The sequence below is a fragment of the Heloderma suspectum genome, chromosome 1 (assembly GCF_057233095.1).
Source record: "Heloderma suspectum isolate Gila_16-S chromosome 1, 16-S_ref, whole genome shotgun sequence".
Classification (NCBI taxonomy): domain Eukaryota; kingdom Metazoa; phylum Chordata; class Lepidosauria; order Squamata; family Helodermatidae; genus Heloderma; species Heloderma suspectum.
Window position 1 is genome coordinate 400,966,031 of NC_139458.1, and position 24,639 is coordinate 400,990,669.

Here is a 24,639-nt window from a genome sequence, read left to right on the forward strand (position 1 = left end):
GCTGTGCTATCAGCATATTAAAACAGTTTTACACTTGCATATCATTGTTAACTTATCCTCTAGGGGAGCTTTTGAAAAGGGGAAAGGCTACAACATTTGGGGCTATTTCGTTTAGAAAAAAGCTGAGTCATTTGGGGGTGTATAAAATTATGCATAGTGTGGAGAAGGGGATAGGCCTCTCATGAGACCAGAATCTGGGTTCATGCAGAGAACCTAGGGCCGCTGGGAGGCTGCAAGGCAGTGACCAACCCGACCCCATACAATGGCCAGAGAGAGCTGGCTGGTGCAGGTCGCTGGCTTCACTCCTCCCTGCCAGAAGGGACACACAGCTCCAACTTCCAGTTCCCTGGGACTGCAGACTCTGGCTACTGGGAGGCTGTGCCCCCCTGCCACCCAGGAACAGCATCACAGCAAGGGAAGACCAGCCTGGTTCTGTTCATAGACCACAGGAGGAACAGCTGCAGGAAGCTTGTTTTCACCCTTCCCTGCCTGAAAGAACACCTATAAGAACTCTGAAGCTAAGACTTGATGCCTGAATTTTGCTTTTTTCCTCCTTCATCCCAATCCCTTTTCCATTAGCGTCGTGTCTTTTAGGATTAACAGTCTGAGGGCAGGGACGGTCTCATTATTAATCTTTGTAAGCTGCTCTGGGAGCCCCCTTTTTATTTTTTTCCTGAAGAGCAGGATAAAAATATTGTAAGGGTGCAATCCTATCCAGATAGTCACCAGTCTCTGAAATTGGAGACTGCTGACTACCCTATGCAGGGCAGCTGGAGCACGGGGGGGCAGGGGACCCTCTCCTCTGTGCTCTGGCCACCCTGCATTTTTGCCTAGATGGGCACTTTCAGGGAGGGGGAGGGAAGGGGCCTGGAGCCTCTCCCCACCCCCTTTTCCCAATCTCTGCACTCCGTTTCCGAGCATAGGTAGCACAGGAAGAGACATGGGGGAGGGGGCAGGGAGCACAGTTTGTGGGAACTGAGCTCGGAGCCCTGGCTCCAGCCTTGGTTCCCAGAAACTGAACAACCCCATGGCCCTCTAGGCTGTGTCTAGTGGTCATAGGATTTCTCCCTGAATAAATAAAGCTGAATGCTTTGAGATTTAGGACAGACGTCTTCACACAGTGAGTAGCTAAACTATGGAATCTGTTTCCACGGGATGTGGTTATGGCCAGCAACATAGTTGGCTTTACAGGCAGATTCGACACACTCATGAAGGATAAGGCTGTCAGTGGCTCGTAGTCAGATGCTACCTCCAGGTTCTTAGGAAATAGCCATGGGAGAAGGCTATTGCATCCATGTCCTGCTCACTGGCTTCTCAGAGGCAGCTGTCGGCCACACTGGGAAATCGGATCCTGCACGAGACAGGCCTTTGGTCTGATCCAGCAGGGTTTTTCTCACGTTTCGATGGACCACCTAACGTTTTGGTCTACCCATCCCCCAAGATTCTTTTAGCATGATTCTCCTTATCGGGCTTGACCATTAACCTGGCTGAATACCAAAGGAATCTTCAAACTGTTGACTCACGTTGCTTCCCTGTGTGACTTGCACTGCTTTTTCCCACACTGTAATTGTTAGTGGCATGTCCCTCTCAGGGCAAGCAGAAGCGTCGTTCAGGATGATTCAGCTGGTGTTGCTGGAGCAATTAACTTCCATTATGGTTAGCTATATTTCATGCTATACGTGAGATTTTTCCCCCATCCCCACTTCCAAGTTGGAGGAAGACCAACTTCTTTAGTTTATTCTCCTTCTTAAAAATAATTGCCACCTTGCTCGACCATGAATTACCTTGTATGTCTCCTGTAGGGAAACGTCTGCGGGATATGCAGACTTCCATGATGTGAATCTCACTTATCCAAAACCCTTTTTTCGATCCACGCTGCAAGTTCGCCATAGAAAGCAATGCCAATGGAATGCTATCCTGACCTTTCTGTCTGAATTCTTCTTGTCTTGTTGGCCACAATATGACTGAACTCTTTACGCTTGCAGGAACAGATTTAGAATAAGAGCTGGTGTTGTCGTGGTTAATAGAATATGCTGCAAGCTGTCTGTTTGTCTGTCTGTCTGTCTGTCTGTCTCTAAACACTGAATGCTCAAACCGAAAGACTGATCCTGCTCCTGCCACCGTTATTACAGCTTCCCCCAACCTGGTGCCCTCCAGATATTTTGAACTCCAACTCTCAGCATTCCTGACACTTGGCCGTGCTGGCTTCAGCTGATGAGAGTTGAAGTCCAAAACCTATGGAGGGCACCACATTGGAGAAGGCTGCCTTAAATGTATATGCCTGTGCAGAGGAGGCAATGAAAGCAAGTAGGTTGGTAACGTGGACACTTCCTTACCTACCACATCTTTACTTTGTCCTGTTTGTTTGCATGAACAGCGCTCTAGGAATTGTTCCTGTGGAGAAGCATCTAATCATGTGAGCTCCTACTTGAAGCCTAATGGTTTGCTTGTTTATTTATTTATGAATTTAACATGTATATACTCTCTACAATATGCCAACAAATTTGGAACACTCAACAATGTCCACAAGACTGGAAAAGGTCAGTTTACATTCCAATTCCAAATTCCAAAGAAGGGCAATGCCAAAGTGTGTTCAAACTACCGTACAATTGTGCTCATTTCACATGCCAGCAAGGTTATGCTCAAAATCCTACAACTAGTCTTCAGTAGTATGTGAACTGAGAACTACCGGAAGTACAAGCTGGGTTTCGAAGAGGCAGAGGAACTAGAGATCAAATCGCCAACATTTGCTGGATCATGGAGAAAGCAAGAGAATTCCAGAAAAACTTCTGAAAAGAAAGGTTTTCAGCAAACACCTAAACAAAGTAAAGTAGGTACATGCCTGATCTCAGTTGGAGGCACAGTCCTTAGGGTGGGAGCCAACACACTGAAGGCCCCATGCCACCCTCCGTGGTACTACCCTGAGTGCCTCTTCAGAAGACCTCCGTGATCCAAGATACCATAGTTCAATCATGGCAGGAGGGACTGTAGGAGGAAAAGCTGTAGCTCAGTGGTTGAGCACCTGCTGTGCACACAGAACATCCCAGGTTCAATGCCTCCCATCTCCCGGTAGGACTGGAAAAGACCCTTGTCTGACACCCTGGAGAGCTGCTGCATGTCACTATAGAGTAGCCAGTACTAAACTGAAGGGACCCATGACTTGACTCTGCATAAGGTGGCTTTCTAAGTGGTTCGCGTGAGGCGCAGTTTTACCACCTCAGTGACAACTAGGCCAAACAGAAAGTTGGTCTTCTGTTGAAAGCATGTCTATCAGCTCCACAGTTCTGGGCTGGAATCCCCCATATGAGCCTTATTGACTTACGTTCTTATCCAGCCCTTCTTCTGATGAGGTCAGGGCAGCATACACGGTTTCCCTTTCACTCCCTTTTTCCTCATAACAATGCGATGGGTTCAGCTGCTTTTGAGTGCCATTTGGGGTGGAAAGGTAGGATATAAACTGGATTCATAAATAAGGTTAGCGACTGGCCCAAGATCACCCAGCAAGCTGCATGGCTGTCCGGGGATTTGAACCTATGTCTCTCCAGTCTTGTCCAGTGTGTGTTTGGCATGCACACTGCTACACCAGACAGGTCCACTTACAGGCCTCAGGAAAGCCTTTTCCACCTGTTGTCACAGTCCACTGCTATCTTGAGCTGATAAGGGGCGGGGCTAACACTCTCATCCCACTGATGGAACCGGGAGGGGGGATGACTCCCCCTCCCCCTGCACTCCCCGCGCATCCTCAGAACCTTCTCTGGAGGGCTGGAAAACCCTCCAGAGCAGGTTTTCAGACAGTGTGGTGGGAAAGAAAATCCCACATTCGATTGAAGCTGTGATGCCTATTATCTCAGCCTACTCCATTCACAGAAAATGCGCATTGGTTCTGTGATTCATGGAATCAAGATTTCTTTTGCATCGTTTCATTATTATTTTTTAAATGGCCATATAGTTGAGAAATTACTGGGAAGATGGGAACAGGTCCAGGCTGTTATTTAAAAAGGCTGCTGGTCCACCCTATAGTTACATAATAGGGAAGAATTCTAGAGGAGTTTTACCTTGCTGGCAACCAGCGCACATATTTTATAAGCTACCATTTGAACATGTACTCTTTTATTTTCCAAATAAATCTTACTGAAGGCATTCAGCAAGCTTTGAAAATATACACCCTATTGAGGATACTCAGCAAGCTTAGAGGATACCCTCCCAAACCATTCATCCAAGGGCTGCAAGCAAGATTTAGTTGGCTGATTTGATAGATCGATCAACAAAAGCTGTAGCTGAGTAATCAGAAGAGGGTAACTTCAACTAGTGGAACTCAAAGTTAAAAGCACGCCAGTTTGTTTTAAAGCTTTTTGGGGGAGCCTCCCGAACCCAGAGGCTTAGGAGTATCCAGGGCAGAGAGGAAGGCGGCTTGTTCTTCCCCACACTGCATTCTAGCTAGGCTGACGATATTGACTGTCTAGTGGATACTATGGGGAGGGGGAGGGAAGGAGGCTGGGGTGGCCATAGGAAAGGTCATAGGAATGCCACCCCACTCTCCTCTCCTCCCCACACCCAGGAGCACCTCCTTCGCCCTGTCTCCGTGCTCCGTTTACCAAGTGTGGGGAGAGGCAGCCAGCGCGGTTCTCTCTGTGCCAGCTATGAGGGAGAGGGGCTGGGGAGCACCGTTTTCTGGATCCAAGCTCAGAGCCTGTCTAGGGGACATACGAATGCTCCCTTGGGTTATGATGCAAAGCATTAGAGATAGCCTTTCCCCCCACCTTTTGGCTGTGGTGCGCTTCTTTCCCTCACACTCCCTTTAATATCTCAAAAGGATAATTACATTGAAGATTTTATAATATACAAATGTAGCTAAACCTACTTAAAAGACTAAAGAATTTTGGGTTGATGAATCAATAAGTTGACGCACAGGGCGTATGCAGCTTATCAAATAAAACACATTACTAAGGACATTTTATGGCAACAAACTAGGATTTTCACAGCTGATATATGTGTTTACAAACATTTTCATCTCCCTACTGTGTACAGCTAAAACACATTTTGTGTATGTGTACGTGTGCAGGATTGATATCAGCATGTGTCACGCTGTTTACCTATAAAGCTCTAAATGGCTTGGGGCCCGGTTGTCTGAAAGTCCACCGCTTCCCCAATGAACCTGTCCATAAATTAAGATCTTTTGGGGATGCCCTTCTGTTTCTCACCGCCAAGAGAGGTTGGTGGGAACACTGGATAGGGCCTTCTCTGTGGTAGCATCCTGCCTCTGGAATTCTGTCCCAGGGCAGGTTAGACTGGCGCCTTTTTTATTCAGTTTTAGGTGAGCTGTTAAAACCTTTTTATTCCATATAATTTTTTTGTAATATTTTAAGGGTGCAATCCTATGCATGTTTAGACAGAAAAAGGTCTTACAACTCCCAGCATTCCCCAGCCAGCCAGACTTTTTTTTTTCTGTCTGAACATGTATAGGATTGCACCCTAAATGTATTAGTTCTGTACTCGGTTTTTAAGATTCTCTCTTGCTCTTAATTCTGCTGTGGGTGATGTTTATAATTGCTTTTAAAGTTTTTAAATTGTTTAAAGTTTCAATTGTAAGTCTCCTTGGGGAGCTGAATTTGAGACCTATTTGAACTGAAAGGCAACTCATAAATGTCAGTAAAAATAAAATCACCTTCAGGTAGCCACTGGAGTCCCAGCAGGTCTCCCTGCTATGCCTGATTTTTTTTTAAATGGCATTCCACAGTGTTGGTAGCCCACCCTTACATGTTAATCGTGTGAGAGAGATCCATGTACCCCAAAAGGCACCACGCTCAGACTGGGTATGGTGGCTCCATCCCCACGATCAGAGAGTCTACGTATGTAGGAAGGGTAGCCACTTGTGCACTGCCCAAAAAGAGGACGTGCATGACCCCCAAAATAGAGGACACTGATTGCATAAAATTTGCATGTGCTAATTTATATGTATAGATGCACATTTAGAATTTTTTTTTTATTATTACATTTACAGCCCGCCTTTTTTCCTCTTGCAAGGAACCCAAGGCGGCTTACATGGTCTTCCTTCTCTTCATCTTATCCTCACAACAACCTTGTGAAGTAGGTTAGGCGGAAAGTCAGTGACTGGCCCAAAGTAGTCCAGTGAGCTTCATGGGTGAGTGGAGACTAGGATCTGGATCTCCCGAGTCCCAATCCAGCACGCTAACCACTATGCCACACTGGCTCTTGTAATAATTATAAACTATTATGATTTAAATAGAAATGCAAGACATCTCTCCATAGTGTGGAAGACCGGGGCCGGGTGACCTGTGTGCCTTGCTCAGTCTGCGTCTGGGTGCTGTAGATGGGCAACTTCAGAACTCAGCTCCTCCTTCTGATGGCTCTTGATCTTGATCTCTTGAGGAGGACCATGTGATCTTTACACTGGAGTTGGACTGAACAGCCCTTCAGATAGAAGATGCCTTCAAAATACGGGACAGTCCTTTGGCAGACTTTCCCAGGCTTCGACAGCATGATCCCTGTCTGGGTTACCACTTGCTACTTCCTCCTTTCAAACCCCCTTGCTTAGGGGGGAAGGACAGCTACGAGTCTAGTCCTTTGTGTTGACCTGTTAGTCCTGGAAATCAGCAGAGCAACCATTTTCCACAGCTAATGTGACTCCTCCTTTTCTCTCCCAGCTCCTTAACGGCATGAGCCTGTATGTGTCTACTCAGAATTAAGTTCCACTGAGCTCAATGGGACTTACCCCTAGATAAGTGGGTTAGCAGCCTTCCCCAACCCAGTGCACTTCAGATGTATTGGGCTGCAGCTCCCATCATCCCCAGCAGCATGGCCAATGGGCACGCTGGTTAGGGGACAGCCGGTGTTGTAGTCCAACATATGTAGAGCAAGGATCCCCAGCGCAGTGCCTGCAAAGGGGTCCACAAAACTTGAAAAATAATTTTTTAGACCTTTTTTAAAAAAAAAAAATATGGACATGGATTTGTATATATCCATAGCAATGAATACATATGAAATGCTTACAACTTTGTAGCAATGATACATGGGCTTCAACAAATGAGGACCAAAGATCCAAATAAGTATTGATTTGGAGGTGGCGTCTTTGTGCCACCTGTTCAAATATTGAAAGCTTTGTAAGGTCTTAATCCATTGCATTATAGGAGGTGAGTGTTTATCTTCCTAGTGTTATAATATCAGTCATTTCAAAAGGGCATGGAGAATCCATTTTATGCTGACCATTTGTTAATTTCCATGAAGAAGGAACATAATTTAAAGGAGTCTGTACATCAGTGAATATTAAAGACGGTTCCAGTACAAAATTTATCTGTGTAATAATCTCCCTGCAAGAAGAAGCAACGACTGGACATTATTTTTTTTATTTTTTTACCCTTCTATACTGCCCCATAGCTGAAACTCTCTGGGTGGTTCACAAAAATTAAAACCTCAAACGACAGCGTAAAACAATATAAAACATAAAAGCTTAAAACTACAATATAGAAGTACACCCAGAATAAAACCTAGCAGCAATGCAGAGATTTAAAATACAGATTTCAAACATCAGTAAATATTAAATACTGTTCCAGTACATTTTTTTTCTGTGCAATTACTTCCCTGCAAAAAGAAGCAACTATTAGACATTGCCAAAACAGATGTTTTAAAGAAGCATTTGCTGTATTGCTGCACCAGCAATTAGTCGGTTTAGACAATCCCGTATTAAAGAGACATTGTGGTGCCCAATAAACGTAAAATAAAAGTTTTTGCTGAATAAGACGCAGCCTGAGATCCAAAGGGGCGACAGGTAGATGGCAATGTGGCGATCCACTGATTAGGCATTTTGTGGTGGTGCCCACAGCAGTTTTTCAAATTCCCAAATGTGCCCACAGGCCCAAAAAGGTTGGGGAAGAGGACATAGTGTTGGGGAAGGCTGAAGCAGAGGACTGTAGCCTAAATCAAGTAAGTGTTCCCTGCTACCTCCCATTTTCTTTAGTTTTGCTTGCAGCTTAAACTGAGGTTGCAGAGTGAACCCTGCCAATCAGACTACCTGCCTTTGCCTTGAAGGAAGTCCAGATAGTACAGTGGGAGTCTGTGGACTCTTGGATTCATCTTCTTAGGGTGGCTGGGTGTCCTACTTTACAGAGGACTGTCCTCTAATTTGGAGAGCTGACAGAGCACAGTCCTCTATTTGAAGGTGTCCTCTATTTGAAGAGGTATCCAGTCCAAGTCTTGTTTAAAGTCAAAGAGCCATAAGGAGGGAGAGCAGGAGGGGCCTTAAAGCTGCCCATCAACTGCAGCACCTGGGCAGCAGGCTGAGCAGGCACACAGGTCACCTAATAGTCTTCTTGACTATAGGGAGATGTATTGTTTTTCTATGTAAGTTACAGTTATTATTAGCATTGTGCTGAAAATTTTTATTCTTCCATTTTTGGCATGTCGTGGGAGGATGGGGCAAAATGAAAACTCTGGCGAAAGAAGCTGGGAGAAGTGAGAATTTCAGAGAATTTTCTCCTTGTGGATGGGGACAGGGTTTCCACATGCCTTTTTAAGTGTAGTTTTTGAGCCCAGGTGCCCAGGACTCTTCTCCAGCTTGGCAGTTCTTTTTGAACTCCCAAAAGACCATGTGACCTCTCCCTCTCCAGTAGGCATTCAGGAAGAACTCCCAGCTGGAGAAGAGTCCCGGGCATCTGGAGGTGCACAGGGCGTGTTTTAAAAAATTGAAAATAGAAAGAAGACCCCCTCAAGAAATGCCTACCCTTAAAAAAGGTATGTGGAAACCCTGTCCCCCTCCCCAAGGAGGAAATTCTCCCCCTCCCTGCAAAAGAAGCAGAAAAAACAACGCTTCTATCGCAGGGAGAGAAATGGTTCCCGAAAATAGGGGGCAGAATTCGACACAGCACTAGTTATTGTTTCTCAATTTGCCCCTATATATAGACATTTTTCAATTTGCACCCATACATCTACATTTGCCTAGACAAAGGCTATGCAAATTGCTGTCTTCTTTCGTCCTCTTCTGGGGTATTCTGTTCCTCTTTTTTGCGATGCATAAGCGGCCAGCTTAGTGTTCTGTCTGGATGACTCGTATAACAACAACAAAATAATTTTTTTAAAAGTCTAATGCGTATCCCTTCTCAAGTCTTTTCCTACCCTAGAGCCTAGAGGAACTCTTGCACAGTAAAAATACCTCTGCATTATCCAGAAAGTTCTGGGTTGGTTTTACATGGAAATGGCCCCTGTGGTCTGCTCTGTGCTCCGCTGATGAGCAACAAGCCCGTTCAGTCTGCACTGCTAACAGATGCTATCACTGTTCGAATTATGCATTCCTTGGACAAGTAATAGGAGTAAAGAATCTCACCGATGTTCAAACAGCACTAGATGGTTCTGCTTTACAGCGCCAACTCGGATCAGATAAATGTTTGCCCTCTTCCACTTCCCAAGCTCCATCCTATCATTTTATTGTAAATACAATTATACACATCTGATAATGCACAAGGTTACAGCTCATGTTTTCTGCTGAAGGGAAATAACCATCTCATAATTACATCTTTGTCTGGACTTGTTCTCCACTCCCATCTGTACTCCTTGGAATGAGATTGGCAATCTGTGATAGTCTTATTGACAGTAAGAACAGGAAAGCTCTGCTTTTTAAAAAATTAGTAAAATAAGCAAGGAAGTTCTAAGAGGCAGTATACTGTAATGGCTAGAGTACTGGACTTGGACTAGAAAGACTTGAGTTCAAATCCCCACACAGCTACAAAGCTTGAGCCGGTTCCCTTTTTTCCAGCCCAATCTACCTCACAAGCTTGTTGTACAGCTAAAAGGGGGAAACCATGTATGCCGTGATGAACTCCTTTGAGGAGGAGAGGATAAAAATGAAATAAATAAAGGAAAGCATGGCTCACTGTTCATACATACACCGTGAGGTTATATTTTGTGTTGCATGCAGTCAGTATTATGGGAAGAAGGCCTTCATAAGCAGCAAGAGTAAGGGTCAAACTACTCGTTACTTTTAATGTGTAGCGTACAGACAGTCTCTGCTTTCTTCTTACTAAAAAGTACCTGCTGTGCAGCCTGTGAGGATCACAGCACATGTGGAGGGGAAGGAAATTTTAATCCCTCCCCAGCAGTTCTCCCTCCCACTTCCAATACTTGATGCCTTCCCACAGCAGCTAGGGATAGCTAAAAAAATCTGCAGCACATGAGGAGTTTGAGAGGGTGTGGCTGGGGAAGTAAGGATTAAAACTCCTGTCCTCATTTGCAGCAGTTCCAATCTGGATCACGGCCCCGTGTTTATTTTGGGGTAAGGGCCAAATTACACATTGTACTTGTTGCATAGTGTGTATCTAAGTCTTGTTTTTTTAATAAATTAGTTAGAAGTGTGTCTCCGTGTGTGTCTTGATCCTTACTTTGAACATAGCATGCAGGGGCGGGGGGAGATATCTTCATTCTCCAGCTGCGTTCTGACTCCAAATCGTGGAACTCGGCACTTTAGGGGAGAAGTTTCCATTGGCACCAATGGGAACTTTTCCCTGAAAGTTCCAAACCACATGGAGGGAGTGATTTTTAGTCAGAATGAGACTGGGAAGTCAAGAGGTCAGCATCCCCTGCCCACATGTGACGTTCAAAGTAAGAATCCCCTGACCACTTGCCCCTAAGTAATTTTTCAAAAATCCAGACATAACCACAGGCAACACAATAAGTGTAATGAATAACTTGGATCTAAGAGAAATAACACAGATGTAGCTGTATGCTATATATTAAAAATACTGTTAGCTTGACCCGAAATTTCTTAAAATAGCATTCCAAATGTTGGTAGTTGTGTTGGTTCTACCAAATTACAAAGATGTGTCATTTCTGCAAGATACACTAGAACAGGGAAGGGGAACCTCTAGGCTGCAGGCCAAATTTGGCCCACCAAGCCAGCCTGTATGGCCCATGGGGCCTTGGGTGAAGCCCCTCCCCAAAGCCCCGCCCACTTAGAAGGGAGAGGGGACAGGAGAGTGACTGAACTACTGCACATTCATTTCGCTCCTCCCTCACCTTCCCTGTGTGAGGAAGGCGACAGAGGAGCGAAGCTGGCTGAGTTCTCCACATCTGTGGGCATTGCTTTTCCCTAGCCAGGGCAGGGCGAAAATGGCTCCCCGATCAAGGCACCAGCTGGAGCTTCAGCCTGAGACCTGATGGCGTCAGGGCTGGGGCCCCACCCTGATGTCATCTGGCCCATGGGGAATTGGGGGGGCATGACAAATTGTCCCCACGTCATGGAAGGGGGAGGTAGCATTGCTGTAGAAGACAGACACACTTCTCTTCCTCACTTTAAGGCTGTAGTCCTGCACCTGCTTACCTACAATTAAGCTTCGTGGGCTGAATATTCCAGATTCAATCCCAGGCATTTCCAGACAGGGCTTAAAAAAATTCCTACCTGCAACCCCGAGAGCTGCTGCTGCCAGTCAGTGGCCCAGTTCACACGATTGCAGGGTGGTTAATACGCCACGGTAGCTTGTTAACCACCCTGCACATGCTGGTTGTATGCTGAGTGGGATTAGCATAATTATCCTTGGCAGCATGGCTTGTCATGCCAGCCCAGCCAGGGTAGCTTGCTGTGGCTGGGTTCAGCCAACACAGTAACCCATACTCAAGGGTTGAATATGGGTTGAGTGTGGGTTGTTGTTGAACCTCAGATTGTTATTGAAATGTGGGTAATGGTGTTGGCTGAACCCAGCCATGCTAACAAACCATGGTTTGTTAACTACAAACAAACCACAGTTCACAACCCAACAACAAACCATGGGTTTGCTTCATAGGTTGTTTGTGGTTAACAAACCATGGTTTGTTAGCATGGCTGGGTTCAGATGACACAATAACCCATGGTTCAACAACATCCCTTGGTTCAATGACAACCCACACTCAACCCTTGACTGTGGGTTATCGTGTTGTTTGAACCCAGCCCATGGGTAACAAGCCACCTGGAACCCTACAATAGCCCAACAGCACGCAACCAGCACGTACAGTGGGACAAGTAAGCAACCGTGCCTTATTTCCCCAGCTGCAGTTGTGCGAACCAGGTCACTGTCAGCCATACTGAGCTAAATGGACCCAAGGTCTGACTTGATAGAAGGCAGATTCATGTGTTCCTCTGTCTGTGGCAGCCGCACAACCACATTCTATACAAGCTTTTGCAATGGTCACCTAGTTGTAGGAGGAGAGAAGGTAAATCATGTTGGAAAATCATAGCAATCCCACTTTATTGGCTCTGGCAAGAAGTTGTGTGCCTGTGGGCTCCTTCCTCACTTCTCCCATTCTCCCTTCAGTAGGGTACTAACAGAAGGTCTTTTGTTCTTGGCCTAGTCACAGACTCCTGGCTTTATTTTTCCTTTTTGCAGAGAACCTCATACAGAGGCTTCCTTGAAGGCCTTTAGAAATATATAGCCTATCAAAACTCCTGCCTTTTAAAGCATACGGCCCTGTTCTTTCAGCACACCGTGATGACTTCAAGTGGTGTCTTAATGACAGTGTCACGACTCTGCTCCAAGCTGGAGAATTAAGGCTTGGTTGGAACTCTGGTGCTGTCTAGTGGCCAGCTCCTGTATCTCTCTGTCTTTCAGTTGCCTGAGAGAATGTGAAGGACAGCTTGGATTTAAAAAGAAAAGAAACAAACCCTTTGTTTTTCAGTTGCATATTTTTTTAGACATTCCAGACTCACAGTGATCATCTTGCAACAGCAATATAGACATTATTAAATAAAAAAAAAGTGTTGAAGAGTTTCATAGATTATTACAGTAGATCAGCTTTCCTCAACCTGGCATCCTCCAGGTGTGTTGGACTACAATTCCCATTGTCCCTAGCCAGCACAGTTGGGGAAGGCTGCAATAGACCTTCATGGGCCTTTTAACGTTAGTTTTATCTATATCTATTTCACTTAAATATGCAAGGGTTCTTGTTTTTTTTAGATTTTGCTATATTGTGGCAAAAATGCAGGGAAACTGTCCTGAACTCAATCAGGCTTACTTCTGAGTAAACCTACTTCAGAGTGCATTTTTAACATGTGGGCAGAGTGAACCTCTTGGGGTTTGCCAGTTTTCTATAGTGTGTTGCAAAATTAGGCTGTCACCCAATCAGAGAAATCATTTTTTGTGTGAGTACTTACCAAGATAATTAACATTTCTAAAAAATGTAGCCCGATTAATCAGAGGTGACTTCTTAGTTGATTCAAAATATTTTTAATCAGTCTAACTGTTTTTCTAATGGAAACAGCCAGTACAATCTTGCATATGTCCCCATGCTAGGTGTTACACCGCTCACGCAAGTAGACCACTCGAATGAGGAGTTACTTGCAGGAGCTAGCTGGCTGATAGGATTCTGCACCAGCTCTTTATTCCTGGTACTTCTGTCTGATTGTGGTACAGACCAACAGCAATGGAAAAGAGACTGAAGCAATACAAGGACTTCCATGGGTATGTGTACTGCGAAGTTCAGAAATGGCATCACCAGATAGACTCCCAAACCCTCTCAACAGCTCCATGTGGATATGCCCTTGGAATGTAACCTGAAAAACACAATAAGAATTTCCCTTTCATACTGAAGTACTAGTCCTTGGTTTCATTGCATAATTGTACAGAATATAAATACCGACCTTCTTTGGGTACAGACATTATCTCTCGACGATGTCTTTGTTCTACAAGGAAAAACAAAAACAAAAGTCCAAGTGTAGGTAATGTTGGTTTCATTTTGCTATATCTCTTGTTTACAGGTATCAGTATTACCTACAGGTTAAAAAAGATGTTCTTGATGGACGATTGCGATCTTCATTTGAACAAGGGATAAGGTTAGCTGCGTTGGCGGTTCAAGGTAGGGTGAGCACATCTGCTAACTCCGTCTCATCTTATCTGCTTATTTGACCATAACAGGAATACATTCCAGTTAGACTAGAGATGGCAACCTGCTCAGCACAAAAGCTGACATTTCAAAATATTTCAGATGTTAGTCGCTGATTTGCATTTTTAAAAAATGTGATACTGTATAATTTGGAATAGAAATGGAATGTGTGTGGAAATAATTTCTGACATAATTATAAGTGTTACAAACTTTTTTCCGACTTTCCCCAAGCTAAAGTGAACATTCTCAGGATGCTTGCATGAGTCTGAGAATGAGGTCCGTAATAAAATACTGATATGAACTTGGAAGTCTAATATCATAGCATAACTCTCCCAGCGGGGGCCATGGCTCAGTGGTAGAGCCCCTGCTTTGCATGCAGAAGGTCACAGACTCAATCCCTGGCTTCTCCAGGTAGGGCTAGGAAAGAATTCTGCATGAAACCCTGGAGAACCGCTGCTGCCAGTCAGTGTCAACAATAATGGACTAGATGGACTCAGTATAAGGCAGCTTCCTATGTTCCTAGCCTCCCCCGATGTGGCACCCTCCAGATGTTTTGGACTACAGTTCCCATCAGCCACAGCCAGCATGGACCATGGTCAGGGCTGATGGCGTTGTAATTTAAAACAGCTGGAGGGCACCACATTGGAAAATGTTTTTATGTTTTTAAATTTTGCATATTGTATTTTTATTTTTTAAATCTTTGTAAACTGCCCAGAAAGCTTTAGCTATGGGGTAGAATATAAATGTAAATGATGATGATGATGAAAGGCTGCTCTGTGGAAAATCCTGATTCATCCTGACCTACAACATTTCACAGCTGTATCTGTGATCAGCATGTCTTCAAAAGAAAATGCTGTCCAATATTCTTAGCTCAGTGGTAGAGCACAAGCTTTGCATGCAGAAGGTTCCAGGTTCGATCCCTGGCATCTCCAGGTAGGGCTGGGAAAATTCCTGCCTGAAACCCTGGAGAGCCATGGCTGTCAGTCAGTGCTGACAGTACTGGGCTAGATGGAGCCATGGTCTGTCTCTGTATAAGGCAGGTTCCTATGCTCCTATGGCAGCTTCCTATGCTCCCATGTTGTTCCTCACCCCCTCCAAAATAGCATTTCTGATGAAGGGTGTGCTCCAGGAGATGAATTCAGTGTGGTGCATAACCTGTTAGCCTTGATTGATAAGTGATACAGGGAATTCCTACATTTTTTTTTCTCTCTCCTTCATTTATGCTTTTTAAAATTATCTTGAAAGTTTTGTAAGAATATTTGACTAAGGTAATTTACGAGGGGAATTTCCAGCATCTCGAGTACCTTTTCGGCAATGTTTGATCTGATTCAAATAGAATAAAATAAGAGCTCTCGGGCATTTTCTCTCTCTCTCATTCGCTCTCTCTAAAATGAAGCTTCTTAAAAACAGATAAATAGAAGTGCCTTTTACAAAAAAATATTACAGCCTTTAGGAAGTACTCCTGACTTCATTCCCTAATACTCAAACATTTGGAAAATGAAGACAATTGTTTGCGTACTGTTATGTGTTGCGTACAAGGCATACATACTCACCAGGGTTAATGCTGAGGGAGCTTCGGCAAGAGAGTTTATCTGATTACTTCAGACCAAACTCCCCCCCAAACAGAAAATGCTTAAAGATGCCGTCCTATGCATGTTTAGACAGAAGAAGTCTTCCAACTCCCAGCATGCCCCATGGTAGCCACCCTAAGTCAAAGTAAGAACATAATAATATCTGAAGGAGCGCCTCCACAACACCAGACAGGCCGCTTAACAAGATCAGCTTTGGATGACCTTCTCTCTGTCCCATCAGCCAGGACATCTAGACTGGTGAGGAAGAGGGAGAGGGCCTTCTCTGTGGTGGCCCCCACTCTGTGGAACTCCCTCCCTAGGGAACTCCTCCATGTCCTCATTAAAAACATGGTTGTTCAGGCAGGCATTTGGGGTGGGTTAGGATATTTTTAGAAATATTATGTTTTTAATGTAGAATGTTATTGTTTCTAACTGTTTCTATTATTGTACATCGCCCCGAGTAGCTGGGTGACCAGCCAGATGGGCGATTAATAAATTAAATAAAGAGAGAGAGAGAGAGAGAGAGAGCCCTCCTGGATCAGACCAAGTCCAACCATAGTCCAACATCCTATTTTCTGCAGTGGCCAACCAAATGCTTCTGGGAAGCCCACCGGCAGGTCGTGAAGTTAATAGTCCTCTCCTGCTGTTGTTTTCCAGAGAATGGTATTGAGAAGTGTGCTGCCTCTGATACTGGAGGCAGCATATAGCCATCGTGACCACTTGCAGTTGATAGCCTTATCCTCCATGAAATCGGCTTATCCCCTTTTAAAGTCATCTATGTTGGTGGCCTTCACCACATTTTGAGGCAACGAATTCCATAGTTTATGTACTTTGTGCAGAAGTCTTTCCTTTTACTTGTTCCGAATCTCCTACCATTTAGCTTTGTTGGATGACCCCAGGTTCTGATATTGTGCATGAGGGAGACAAACCATAACATCCAAGAACCTCGATTACAAAGGTCATCTCTTAGGTTGAACAAATTATTTGGGGATTATAATGCCTTCTCAAGTCAAAGATTTAAGACCTTGCATATACATTTACACTGAGCATCCCCATTTGTTGCACGTTAAGCATTTGTATATCTTTTCAGGGTGGAGGATTTCATGTCCAGGTAAAGCTGAGTTAATGTAGCTTGTGGTTTTTGTCTTTTCTCCCCTTCTCCCATCTAGCTGATTTTGGAGACTACCATCACTTTGAATCTCATGATTTTCTCCGGGAATATGTTCTGTTTCCTATGGTAAGTTAATACCCCCTGAATATTTCTTTTTAATTTTATATGCAATCCCTTCTTACTTCAGGGATAGTTTTCTTCATAGGAATGTCATGGAGGACATTTTCCTCTGCATCCTTTAACTGTTGCTATCTCATTGGCCCCAGGCTTCACAATGTTAATCTGGCATCCAACAAACACAGTTCCTGACATCTTGGTCCTTGTATATTTTTTCTCAAAGGAACTAAGGTACCTCTGGGTTCTGACTGCCTTAACCAATCAACCAAATACTCCATCATCCCTGCTATAACTATTTTATATGTCACTGTCAACCTGTATGTATCAAAGTCAGCTTCCAAGGCTGCAACACAACCTACTGGGTCCCTAGCTTAACAGTAGAGCACTTACTTTGCACTCAGAAGGCCCCGTGTTCAAGTCCCCACGACCCAGTTAAAAGGAGTTCAGTTAGTGGAGCTCAGAGCTCCACTGCCAGTTAGAATAGAATATACTGATCAGGAGATGGAGCGGTGGTCTGAACTTTATATCATTTATTTGATGTAAAGGCTACTAGTCTTGATGGCTATGTGCAACCTCCAGTACCAGAGGCAATGAGCCTATGTAAACCAGGTGCTGGGGAACATGGGTGGGAGAGTGCTGTTGCTCTCATGCCCTGCTTGTGGGTTCCTGGTCAACAGCTGGTTGGTCACTGTGTGAACAGAATGCTGGACTAGATGGACCCTGGATCTCATCCAGCAGGGCTCTTCTTATGTTCTTATGTTCTTAGGTTCTTATTTATGTTTTTATTTTTTATATATTTTTATTTATTTGGACATTTATCTTGAGTCCCTAAGTGCGTTATTAGATCAGCTTACATGGTTGAGGGTTTTTTTGGGGGGAGGGGTCATGGATGGGGATCAAAGGGATAAGCCTCCCCTCCACCCTGTATCACAATCTCCTTGCAAAAATCACCCCCCTGCTCCTGTAATCAGTTTAAGAAAATGAAGAGATGTACCTTCACTACAACTCCCAGCATTGCTGTCCATTGGCTGTCCTGGCTGGGGCTGACGGAAGTTGACGTACAGAACTTCTGGAGGGCGCCAAAGGTAGGGCACCTCCTGAGTGCCCACACCTGAGCAGGGGTCCACAGACAAGAGCCCTCTGGAGTTGCTTCTCCTCCATCATGGCAACCTGCTTGTTCACTTGCCTCTCGCTCTGGCCCAGGCAACTGTGGTGGTGAGAAGGAAGAGCAAGAGATGCCACTGCCATCTTGCTCGCTGGCTCTCTGCCTGTCAAGCAAGCACAGCATCTGGTAGCAATGATGAGAAAGAGGATGAGTAGCAAGAGCAGCTGGCAACAGTGGCAGTGAGAACGGAGACTCATTGTTGGAGGGCACCCATGGAGGGGGCCTTGCCCAAGGGCCCTCAAAAATCTGGAGCTGGCACTGCCCTCATGGGTTTATTGGGAAGCTAAAATGATGCTGTGAGCACATGCAATCAATCAATCATCAATCAATCAATGTAATAGCTATGAACCAGAGTTTTCACGTCAAACCCAGCACTCTTAACAGTTACCTTCAGCCTACCTTGTTCTTTAATAATGCCTACCTTCTTTAAAGAGATGTCCGGGTGGGATCGTTCAGTTAATTACTTATTAACTGCATAGTCAATGGACAAAAGACATGGCTGCGGGGTGGGGGAGGCTGGGAGAAATACTCTTCCAGTGAGCTCGAGTGCTGGGGAGTGCTTGGACTGTGTTTGATCTTGTGTAGCTACAATATGTGTCAAACGGCATTTCTTCAGCAGCGAAAAGAACAAAGTTATGTACACAGAACGCCTCGCAGGTGTGTAGCTGTGTACAGGCACGTACCATGCCATTTTTCATTAGCACGCTACCGCTTTCACATTTTTCAGTGTCAGGAACAAATATTATGGGGAGGCCCCCAATGAGCAAGAAGTAAGACGGTTGGGCTAAGTATAAATACACACAGCCTTGAGGCATTCCAAAATAATCACTCAGAGTTTACTGGCATCCTTTTTGCATGTGTTAAACGTTGAAATTATGAGTCAATTCCATTTTTACTAATGTACTAAACAATCTTTAAAAAGTAACTTGTGCCACACGCAAACCATGTTTACAAAGTAGACATTTTTCCCTCTGGTTGCTGAGATTACAAGTGTATTGTGTTGCACATTTTAAATAACTGGGGCAGCAATGCTTTTGATCACATAATTCAAAGTACTAGCAGGAATGCAAGTCACAGAGGGGAATCCAGCTCTTCTTGTCTGCGTTTTTTCCTGAAATGTTTAGTCCATTCTTTCTTTTATGTTAATATGTTGCTCTTTTGCAATGTGTTGTCCCTGGGACTTAATAGTTTGTAAAAGGTCCCAAGTTCAATTTGTGGCATCTTCAGGTAGGTCTGGGAAAGTGTCCTGCCTGAAATCCTGGAGAGCAGCTGCCATCAGTGTATCAGTCGACACTGAGATAAATGGACCAGTGATGTGATTTGCTACAAGGCAGCTTCCCATCTTCCTAATGGGTTGGTTTATGACCTGGGATGGGAGCTAGTGATTTTCCTTGCAACACACATGACTTGCTTGGACAGGTTATATGGGAGCTGTTTGCTCTGTAAGCCCTTCTTTTTCCCTGGGCACCCTCTCTCACATTTTAGGGCACAATCGTCTGCATTGCATTGATTAGTTTGTGGTAGAATTAGTAGGTCAGTGGCCTTGTGCTGGATGGCTTCCAACTATATGGCTATGCCTACATGGACAGCAAAATCACGTTACAGTCCAGGAAGGAATCTTCCACCCCCAAATGCAGAGTGGGTGGGGTTGGCATTTATAAAAAACATTTTTCTGTGTAAAACAAAATAAAACTCCCTGTGTGTAAAACAAACAACCCAGTACATCAGGGAGAAGGTTTTATCTTCTCAGAGAGTTTTATACGTGGGTGAGCATTCAGGAATATGACTCTGCCATCTCAGTATGAAGTGGCAGAGTCCAAGAAGCACTCTACCCTGATGAGTTTGCAGAACATGTATATCAGCTGTATGGTTTTAATCATTGGGACCATTCTACATAAGACTTACCTCATCTGACATCCAAATACCCAATGCTTCTATGTGAACTCACTAGCTTTCCTTAGAGTCTCAGGTGTTCCCCCTTCCTAAGTTTCCTGTTTTTCCTTGGCCCTCCTGCCTCTATTCCCAAGCTCATTTGGGTCAGCAGAATGGTATGATTGATGCACTTTTCTTTGTGGATGACCTTCTGTTCGAGTCATCTTTGGCGTCTCCTGCCTAATGAATCTGGCCCACATTTATAGCTGGGCAAATGGAAGGTGGCCATCTTTGTAGCAAGTCTGACTGTGGAATGTAGTCACCTTTCCTTGATTTACTGGTTCCATCTCTGTATCCCAAACATCAACTATGGCACTAAAAGCATTGCAATGGAAATCTTAACTCCTTAAATCCCCTCCTCTGCTTACACACTGAACTTGTTCGCATGCCACAGTGGCAAATCATGGGTTATTTAACCCATGATTCACAGGGATGTGCTGCGCCTGCAAGCCACTTATGGTTTCTGTGGACAACCAATGGATCGGTCCGATTCGAGGTTGTGAGCATGACATGCAAACCTAGACCAATGAATTGTTCAGGGGCTTAACAACCCAGTGGTTAACCCATGGTTTGTTGTTGAGTTAACCACTGGATTGTGTAGCCCCTAAACAACACATCAGTCTGGGTTTGGGCCAGTCAGAGGTTGTTTACAGGAAACAGAAGCAGCTCATGCACAGTGCACAGCCCTGCAAATCGTAGGCTAAGGATTAACCCATGATTTGCTGCCGAGTGCCTCCATGAGGTGCAAACAGCCCCACTCTGTCTCATACATGCACATACTCTCTGAGTATGTTTCTTCCTTTGTTTTCCTACAGGATTTGACCCAGGATGAAGCAGTCCTGGAGGAACTGACTCAGAAAGTAGCTCAGGAACACAAAAATCACAGGTGAGACCCAAACATGTCAGTGTGTAGATTGCTGCCCTCATATGGAACCTGCATGTCTTTATTATCACTTATTTATGGGGTACATTTACCCCCATAGTGCTATGTCCTGTAAGCTCCTTTTCTGCTTTGGCTGATTGCTTTGTTTTTGCTTGGAACCTTAGAGAAAAAAGATGGCGACAGCCAGTGTTAGCTAAATGCAACCTCTGGGTTCAAGGGCAGCCTACTTGTGAATAGGACAAACAATAAGGGAGCACACATGGTCTGATGCCCTGCAGGTAAACTCTCCAGAGGCATTTGGCTGGCCACTGTTGTGGGAAAAAACATGATTTGATTGTTATTTGGGTCCCACATAATATGGGCAGTTGCTTTTGCAAAATAGTTTTGCACTTTTGCACTTTTGGCACTCTTGTACACTGTTCGTAAGAAGATGCCAGTGTCTGTAAGGTGGGTATTGTTATCCCCATATTGCGGCTGGGGCAGCTGAGGTTGAGAGTTTGTAGCCTGCCTAAAGCGACTAGCTACATCAAGAAGTACTTCTTCACACAGCACATAGTAAAGCTATAGAATTCACTTCCACAACATGTAGAGTTGGCCACCAATTTTGGATGGCTTTAAAGGAGATTGGGCAAATTCCTGGAGGATAAGGCTATCAATGGCTACTAGTTCTGATGGCTGTATGCTACCTTCAGTATCAGAGGTAGCATGCCTATGTACTCTAGTTCCTGGGGAACATGGGCAGGAGTGTGCTGGTTGCGCACACTCCTGCTTGTGAGTTTCCCATGGACAGCTGGTTGGCTACTGGGTGAACAGAATGCTGGACTAGTTGGACCCTTGGTCTGATCCAGCAAGGCTCTTCTTAGGTTCTTAAGATCTGAACTGGAGATATCAGCCTCTGCCACTATGCGATGGTAGCTTTCTAGCTTAATCTAAGCCAACACCATCACAGCTAGAGACAGGACAGCCTCATTTTGCACCACAATAAGATGTCCCTTGGTTTCACTCATGCTGAGTTTCTGACTGTTTACACTGAAATTTTGATAGTCCGGATTGAAGTGCAGGGGAACAGGATGGTGGCCTTGTCTTGTAGCAGTGGTTTGACTGGCCTGATCCAGTTTGCCCTATGGATGGTGTAATGATCCGAGATAATTCTAAATTAATAAATTCCCAGGGGTCTGAATTGAATCTTTGGTCCTCCAGGTAACCCTGAGCCATATTTCTGTTAACTTCATTTACAGTGGTATCTCTGCAGCAGACGCGGAATTTCTTTACATCAGTGAAGTGGAGCGGTTAGATGGGTTTGGGCAGGAAAGCTTCCCTGTGAAGGTAAGGTGCTGCAATAGGAACTGTGCTTGAGTTTCCAACAAAGGCATTTATCACATTAGAAATATATACTCCAGTTCCAATAATCGCTCTGTGTCGAATCAAAAACACTTGAACGGATCAGACACTAGAGTTGATGTGGAGGAAAAAGTTAGTCTGGGGGAAGAGGGAAGAAGCTTTTGATCTTTTAGGTAATATGTTTTCTTCATGCAACCCCCTACTACAGACAATATGCGGGACCACCACTGCGTGTGTAGACCCAGCCAGTCCCGTGCTGTTACCTCATTGCAGCTTTCCTTGTGATTTCTTGTTCAACCCATTTTCTATGAAGGTGCCTTGTACTGACACAGACCAGTGATCCGTCTAGCCTAGTACTGCTTGCTACAGCTGGCAGTAGCTCTCCCAAGTCCCCGCCCCACCAAATCCCTGTTCCCTGGGATCTCTTTTTGACTGGAGATTCAAGCCTTGAACCTCAGACCTTCTTTATCAGACCTGCTTTATCAGTGAACCACAATCCCTCCCATTACAAGCTGCAGGTGTGAGGGGAGGGGCCGTGGCTCAGTGGTAGTGTCCCTGCTTTGCATGTAGAAGGTCCCAGGTTCAATCCCCGACATCTCCAGGTAGGGCCGGGAAAACTCCCGCCTGAAACCCTGGAGAGCCACTGCCAGTCCGTGTCGACGATACTGGGCTAGATGGGCCCAGGGTCTGACTCAGTATAAGGCAGCTTCTTATGTTCCCGTGTAACTCCACAAGGGAAGGATGCTGTTTTATTGTACTGCGGGGCTCCTTGGGTCTGCAGCCCTTAAAATACTTATTTATTTTTATTGTTATTTTAGATATATATTTATATTTATCAAATCTCAGGGTGGTGTACAAAGTACATTAAAACAACAATTAAAATAAAGTGAAAGATAGAAACAACAACAAATAAAATCTACCAAGCTCAGTATTAAAATCCACAATTGCTTGGGTATACAGATAAGTTTTCAGCAGGTCCCTAAACACTGTCAGGGATTACGCCTGTCGCACTTCATGGAGGAGGGAGTTCCAAAGGTGGGTACCACAACAGAAAAGGCCCTCCTCCTGGTTTCAGATGTACCTTCCGATGAACAAGCAGGAGGCCCTGATCTGTAGATCACAGCGAATGGGCAGGTTGATATGGGAGAAGGCGCTGCACCATGTTGTTTAAGGCCTTACAGGTCAATAACGTCACCTTAAACTTTGGCCCAATAGTATATTGGCAACCTGTACAGTTCTCTGAGCAAAGGCTGAGAACTCTGAGCAGTTCCCTGACGAGCACCCTAACTGCTGAATCCTGCACTATCCGCACTTTCCAGACCAGTCTCAAGAGGCTTGGGAGTTTCAGTGAGCTACTAGCCATTTTTTCATGTTTTTATTTTGATCGATAGCATCCCTTTTATGATTCCCCACCTTTAATTTGTATTTTGATCTAAGCATTTTGATTGCTTTGATATTTCACACATTTGCAACCCAGGTAGGCACGAACAGTGCATGTGGCCTTGCCAAATCATTCAAAATGTTTTGCCTTTTACCTGTAAAAGTCCCCTTTTTTTCTTGTATGTCAGTTGTGGAGCTATTCTGTAGCTTTATGTGCCTCGGGCAATTCCATTTCTACCCTAAGGCATGTCCCAGCTCAAGATCTTCCCTGCCTCTGCTTCAGCTGATGCAAAGAATCAGGACGACTTGCATTAGCCTGAAGGGACAGAAGGAAATAAATGAGTTGGCTAGCTTCAACGCTCTAGATCTTGTGACAGTCTGCATGAAAATTAATGTTCTTTTGCACCAGAAGGCAGAAACTGATGTGGTCTTCCATGTCCAGCCTTTAGACAACTGTCAGAAATCAAAGGTTTATAGCACATTTAAAGTCCTGTGCTGTAGCAAATTAATTCTGTAACAGAGTTTCTCATTCAGCTTCCCTCTGGTAATGTTTGGTAAGCAACAAAGCGAGTTCGGTGCTGTGCAAGGTGAACTGGAGGGATGCAGCAGTGAGTGTAACTGTCAGGACTAACTCAGCTCATTGTGGGAGTGAGAGGAAAGCACTATTAAGGTGCAATCCTGTGCATGTTTAGACAGAAAAAAGTCGATGCTGGCTGGGGAATGCTGGGAGTTGTAGAACTTTTTTCTGTCTAAACATGCATAGGATTTCGCCCTTAGAGGTTTTTCAAGCACTGCTTTGTGTAAGCCACACCAGTAATTTTTGTGCTAATACTGCATCTGATAATCATACCTCCAATGAATACCTTACAAGAAAGAAGCAAGTGCAATGGGGATTTTATCTGAGCACAGCACGTAAGACCAGCAAGCCTGTCCCAGCTGGCTTATTCTTCTGATAGGGTCTTTGCTCATCACCAGCAGCCATTCCAGAAGGCTGTACAGAGGGAGATGAGAGGAGAAGCAGAGCCATTCTATCACCTCTGCTGAAAGATGATGTAGGATGCAATCCTATCCCTGTTTAGACAAAAAAAGTGCTACAGCTCCCAGCATTCCCCAGCTGGGAGCTGTAGGATTTTTTTCTGTCTAAACATGGATAGGATTGCACCCTTAATTTATTTTCTTCTTCCCTCCCCATTCCTCTTTCCTTGTGTGTTGTGTCTTTTTAGATTGTAAGCCTGTAGGCAGGGACTGTCTTCTGTTTACTTATCGCATGTAAGCCTCTCCA

General features: G+C 44.7%; 1 protein-coding gene across 1 annotated transcript in view; it reads left to right on the forward strand.

Moving 5' to 3' along the window:
• The window catches only part of PTPN14 (protein tyrosine phosphatase non-receptor type 14), a 111,803-nt gene that overhangs the window by 47,072 nt on the left and 40,092 nt on the right, over positions 1 to 24,639 (forward strand). The window contains exons 3-6 of the mRNA XM_084828803.1: positions 13,733 to 13,830; positions 16,598 to 16,665; positions 20,569 to 20,639; positions 21,875 to 21,962. Coding sequence (XP_084684929.1) covers positions 13,733 to 13,830; positions 16,598 to 16,665; positions 20,569 to 20,639; positions 21,875 to 21,962 — 325 coding nt within the window. The remainder of the gene's footprint in view (positions 1 to 13,732; positions 13,831 to 16,597; positions 16,666 to 20,568; positions 20,640 to 21,874; positions 21,963 to 24,639) is intronic.